The following is a 4,576-nucleotide window of genomic DNA, read 5'->3' on the forward strand; positions in this document are numbered from 1 at the left end:
AGCCGGCGGCGGCGGGGTTTCCGGGGGCGTCGGGAACTCGAACGAGTCGTCGCCGGCGAGGGGCGACGGGGGAGGGGACGCGGCGGGGAGGAGGCTGGACGCGAGAGCTTCGAGGAGTAGCGCGTGTCCGTCCTCTGCGGCGTTGTCGTCGTCGTCGTCGCGCGCAGGTGGCGCGGCGTCGGGGGGCGGCGTCTCCACGGCGACCGTGTCGTCGTCGTCAAGGAAACCGGCAGCCGAGTAGCAGGGCATCAGGTCCGCTTCGAACAGGTCCGTCAAGAAGCCATCGTCGGCTGGAGAGAGACGCAAGGAGAACGACGCGGGGTTAGACGACGGGATCCTAACGCTAACATCAATCCTTCCCTCCACCCACCAAAAGCTGCTGATTACGTCACGAATTTCTAGTACTATCAAGTAGTATATTTGTGTGTTATTTGTACAAAATAAAATGTATGAAAATACCATAAGTATTTCTGTTTGCTTTTCATGCTTATATACCGTCTTTATATGCCCTAATTTGCCGGTGAAAAATAGAGAGACGCCAGTATGTGAACAGTACTGGGGGAATAGTGTTAGACAACAGAAATTACCAAATCGTCTAGATTTTTGCAAATTTAACCAACGTAAAAACATTTTTATCAGGTGAGAGTTTGAGGATATATTTAGTAACGTTAGTTCTTACTTTTCATGTAAAAAAATTGCAATTTTTTTTTTACAAATTTTACCATGGAAAATTCGTGACATAGTCAATTTAACACGGCATGTTTTCGCAGCAAAATGCATAGATACACCTACTGTGAGTTCGTCCATGTTGTAAAAATTCACTACAACTTATTTGTATGGCTACTTTCACAACATTTCTTCATAAAATCTAAACGAAAGTACACCTGTTACGGAAGTAGCACCACAGGATGTTTACACATCCGGTACACAGCTGAGCAAACGTTGTGCTGCACTCACAGTTCTTTTCTATGACAACGCATGTTATACTTTATTGTTCGATGTTTACTCAGTACGATATTCTGACATTTGTTTAAATCATATCTTATCTACATTACTTATGCAATCAGGAAACAAATAGTGTTTTCAATCATTCCAGGAACTATTTGCGCCTCTTCACTCCAAAACAACTTATGTGTATCTAATACGCCGAAACCGCGTCGGATGAAGTTGTCAAAATCTCAACTTCGGAGCACATTTCTGGCTCAATAAGAACATTTCGTTATGTTTTCCTGCTGCAAGTATGCTCACAGTAGACCTATGTACATAGGATTTTTGTTGCGAGGTCTAAATCCATTTAAACGCGATCTCACTGAATCCAAATTCTTCCTCGGTACCAGGCATGCACATTTCCCCCTGCTAGGGTGCAATCACGTACTACTTTATCTCTACCAAAACAAGAGACCGCTTACAGTGAAAAGTGGATGCGGGTCGAAAAAAAAAAAAAATCCCACCCCCCTCGCTGGCTACCACAAACTTCTGAGCTGTAAACTGGATTATGACTATAACGCAACACGAACACGCAGCGCACATCTACATAGAACGAGGTCAATGACCCAGATGTGCAGCTACGAACAGCACCCGGAGCGATATACAGCTCTGCCAGCAGCAGCCAGGCCCCGGTGCAGTCGCACTCGCAGCAGTATCAGGCTTGCACTCCCCCGCCCACCGCCCCGCACACTAACCCGCCAGGCCCCCAGGGCAGTCACCGCAATATCGAAGACTAATTGTCCAACCCATCCCCGCCTGCCCAACACCCCCTCCCCCGCACACTCACCCGCCAGGTTTCCTAGGTCCTGGAACAGCTCCATGCTGTACGACAGGTCAGTGGCATAGTTTTCCTCCACCTCCCCCCGCAACCGCGTCTCGTCTCCTCCCACCACCTGTAACGAGAGAGAAAATTAGACAAAGGAGGTAATGGCCAGTTTGAGAAAAAATGCGCAAGATGGATTCAGAGGCGTGCCGAAAGGAAGTAAAAAAAAAGGCCGTAGGAAGTGTAGACCCCGCGTCACATCACTCAATAAACGCATATGGCAATCGAAATATGCCACAAGCACGTGGTAGTATATTTATTTTTGGGTAGAGACTATTTTGACAACGGCAGGTAAATACAGGAACATTTACACAACGGCGATGTTAAATTTGACAACGCCACAGTGCCTCTTATGCATAAGAAACAAACCCTCGTACCCTACGTACCTCAATACCAATCTTCTCATCATTGCTGCTTGGAGCGGGCAGGCCGAAGCCCCACTCCTCCAAACTTGCGTACATGCTCACTGGGGAACTCATCCTCTCTACTCAAATTATCGGGTTCAATTTGGAAATTGATGATCGTCTGTTGTATGCCAGGGCCTTGGTGGCTCGTTGGTAGAGCGAAAGGGGGGACATTTCTGGTACTGAAAAGAAAAGAAAACTTTTATGTAACACATGTTATTGGCATTGCGAGTGGCACTTGAATCAGTGGACAGCAGGATTGACACTGGCTTGGGTAATAAACAGCTTACTGCTATTGTGTTATAATTTCTTTATTGTACTTCAAGCATTAAACATGTTATCTGTAGTAGGACAGCAGACTGGCGTTACTGGTTTCAGCAAACACGCAAACACAGGGAAATCAATGCCTCCAGTCCATGTACTGACGTAGCATACTTCGGGGAGTTCAGTCCACTAGTAAAAGTAAAAGCTGTCACAATGATGTCACAAGCTCTCACTAAAACTAAAAGCTGTCACAAGGTAGTTTAACATTTTTACCTGTGTTACTCATTTTGTAGTAAGACCGAGTGGTTGCTAGCATTAACTTTTAAATGTATTTAAATGTAATTGCTAGCATTAACACTGCACTTTTAAATGTAAAACATGCATGATCGAACTCAAAAGCTATTTTAGAAATAACTTCGGTGATGACCGGTGCAATTTATGAAACTGAAAGAGAACTTGGAACATTTATATAAATGTGTTTTATAACAGATATAAGGACAGCGAACAAAGTGAAGACTGGTGAGGGGACTACACTGGGTTACTCAAACCAGCAGTAGAATATGTACGAAAGATACTGTCAATTCCAAGTATCAATATCTAAAGTAAAGAACTGGAGGTAGACATAATTTCCTGTTTCTTTAGATAATCCCCGCACCTGCATCAGAGTCCCTTGTGAAAAACAAGAGAGGGACCTAAGATACAAGATAGCATAGCCATAGCCATCATAGGCATCACAAGGACACTAACAGAAACTGTCGATACTAGATACCGATAGGCAGAGTAAAGACGGACTGTGAGTGTGGACCCAAGGATAGAGAACATGGGTCCCAATAAAACCAATGTGCCTACCATTAATTTTAACCCTAACCATATCCTAACCTATTATATTGATATAATATTATATTTATATTGATGTAAATGACATTGGTTTTATTGGGACTCATGTTCTCTATCCTTGAACCCGAGTGGCCCCCTGTGACCGCAAACACGAAAACGCTGTGTCAATGCACGTAGTTCTTACTTCGTCTTATTTGCGGTTATAACGCGATATTCAAGTAATTTAAATTATACATACGCCATGGTTGTAGAAGTGCAAAGTAGTTTGCACGGGTGTACTGTGTACGCTTTCTGTTATAGCTCCATCTTGGCTCGTTTTCGTCTAGAATTTTGTATCAACCTTGTTTTCATTTGTGATGGCGGAACTGGAGTAAACTATTTGCACGCGCGTCCAGCGCTAAAATATTTCAGTCGCATATCAGTCCGCTGAAGAACATATTATAATGAAATAGGAGTCTACACCATTATGTGTCGACTAAATAAGTGTAAGACATGCATATAAATAAAATTGAATTGCTCATAAGTTACTTTCAAATGTATGGAAAATATTTTCAACCTTTTATTTTGTAGAATATAGTTCCTGCGTAGTCAAACGGTTTCAAAGTAGTACTTTGGCAGGTTGCATTAGACTGGTACTAGCTCCCACCTTTCGGCTTAGTTACTCGATGGATACCATCGAGTAAATCGAAGTGGGAGCGAGTACCAGTCTACAGGTTGCATCAGACTTGTAAAAGGCCCCTACACGTGATCACGTCGTAACAGGTCAAGTTAGGTCAGAGGTGAAGGGTCATCAACATGGCGGCAATATCATCTGCAAACCGTCTTATTCAAGCATTTCGTAGCTTCGTACCCAATAGTGGAAGGTTGCTGTCTACGTCGTCATGTTTGAACAAGGGCCCGTCAGGGGCTGAGCCAATGGACATACAAACAGTCATGAATAAGAAGAAGGAATCCGCCTATATTACACAGGTTTGTGTGACGCTCACTCGCTCAGCCTCACGCACACACAGGCTCACATCAATAACAACAAGTTATGCTGCATGCTGGTAATACTGATAGTGTAAAGCCCATTCTTTGCTGCATACAGCTATAAACCTACTACTGGTGTTTCCACTCACACAGAAACCATGAAAAATTTGGGACTTCTAATTCTGCTCTAGCAAAATGGCTATATTTAACTCTAGAACTCTACGGTGCAAATCCACTTTAGGCACCTTAGGTATCACGAAGTGATGCACAGATTTCTGTGTATCATCAACTG

The 4,576-nt window shown here is 43.8% G+C and overlaps 3 protein-coding genes across 4 annotated transcripts in view; 1 reads left to right on the top strand and 2 right to left on the bottom strand.

Moving 5' to 3' along the window:
* Nucleotides 1–3,706, bottom strand: part of LOC106814025 — a 4,699-nt gene extending 993 nt beyond the window's left edge. The window contains exons 1-4 of the mRNA XM_014818281.1: nt 3,554–3,706; nt 2,197–2,396; nt 1,775–1,880; nt 4–290 (exon numbers count right to left, since the gene is read on the bottom strand). Coding sequence (XP_014673767.1) covers nt 4–290; nt 1,775–1,880; nt 2,197–2,289 — 486 coding nt within the window. The 5' untranslated portion in view covers nt 2,290–2,396; nt 3,554–3,706. The remainder of the gene's footprint in view (nt 1–3; nt 291–1,774; nt 1,881–2,196; nt 2,397–3,553) is intronic.
* LOC106814030 (peroxisome biogenesis factor 10-like) overlaps nt 1–4,576 on the bottom strand; it is a 12,941-nt gene that overhangs the window by 1,455 nt on the left and 6,910 nt on the right. The gene's annotated exons all lie outside the window — the stretch shown is intronic.
* The window catches only part of LOC106814031 (NADH dehydrogenase [ubiquinone] iron-sulfur protein 4, mitochondrial-like), a 1,517-nt gene continuing 953 nt past the window's right edge, over nt 4,013–4,576 (top strand). Inside the window, exon 1 of one of the 2 annotated variants that reach the window (XM_014818289.1) lies at nt 4,013–4,263. In XM_014818289.1, the coding sequence (XP_014673775.1) occupies nt 4,111–4,263 (153 nt within the window). In that variant the 5' untranslated portion in view covers nt 4,013–4,110. Of the gene's footprint in view, nt 4,285–4,576 lie in introns of both variants that reach the window. The other variant, XM_014818290.1, reaches the window with a different exon arrangement.

This window comes from Priapulus caudatus, unplaced genomic scaffold, assembly GCF_000485595.1.
Source record: "Priapulus caudatus unplaced genomic scaffold, Priapulus_caudatus-5.0.1 Scaffold857, whole genome shotgun sequence".
NCBI classification, from domain to species: domain Eukaryota; kingdom Metazoa; phylum Priapulida; class Priapulimorpha; order Priapulimorphida; family Priapulidae; genus Priapulus; species Priapulus caudatus.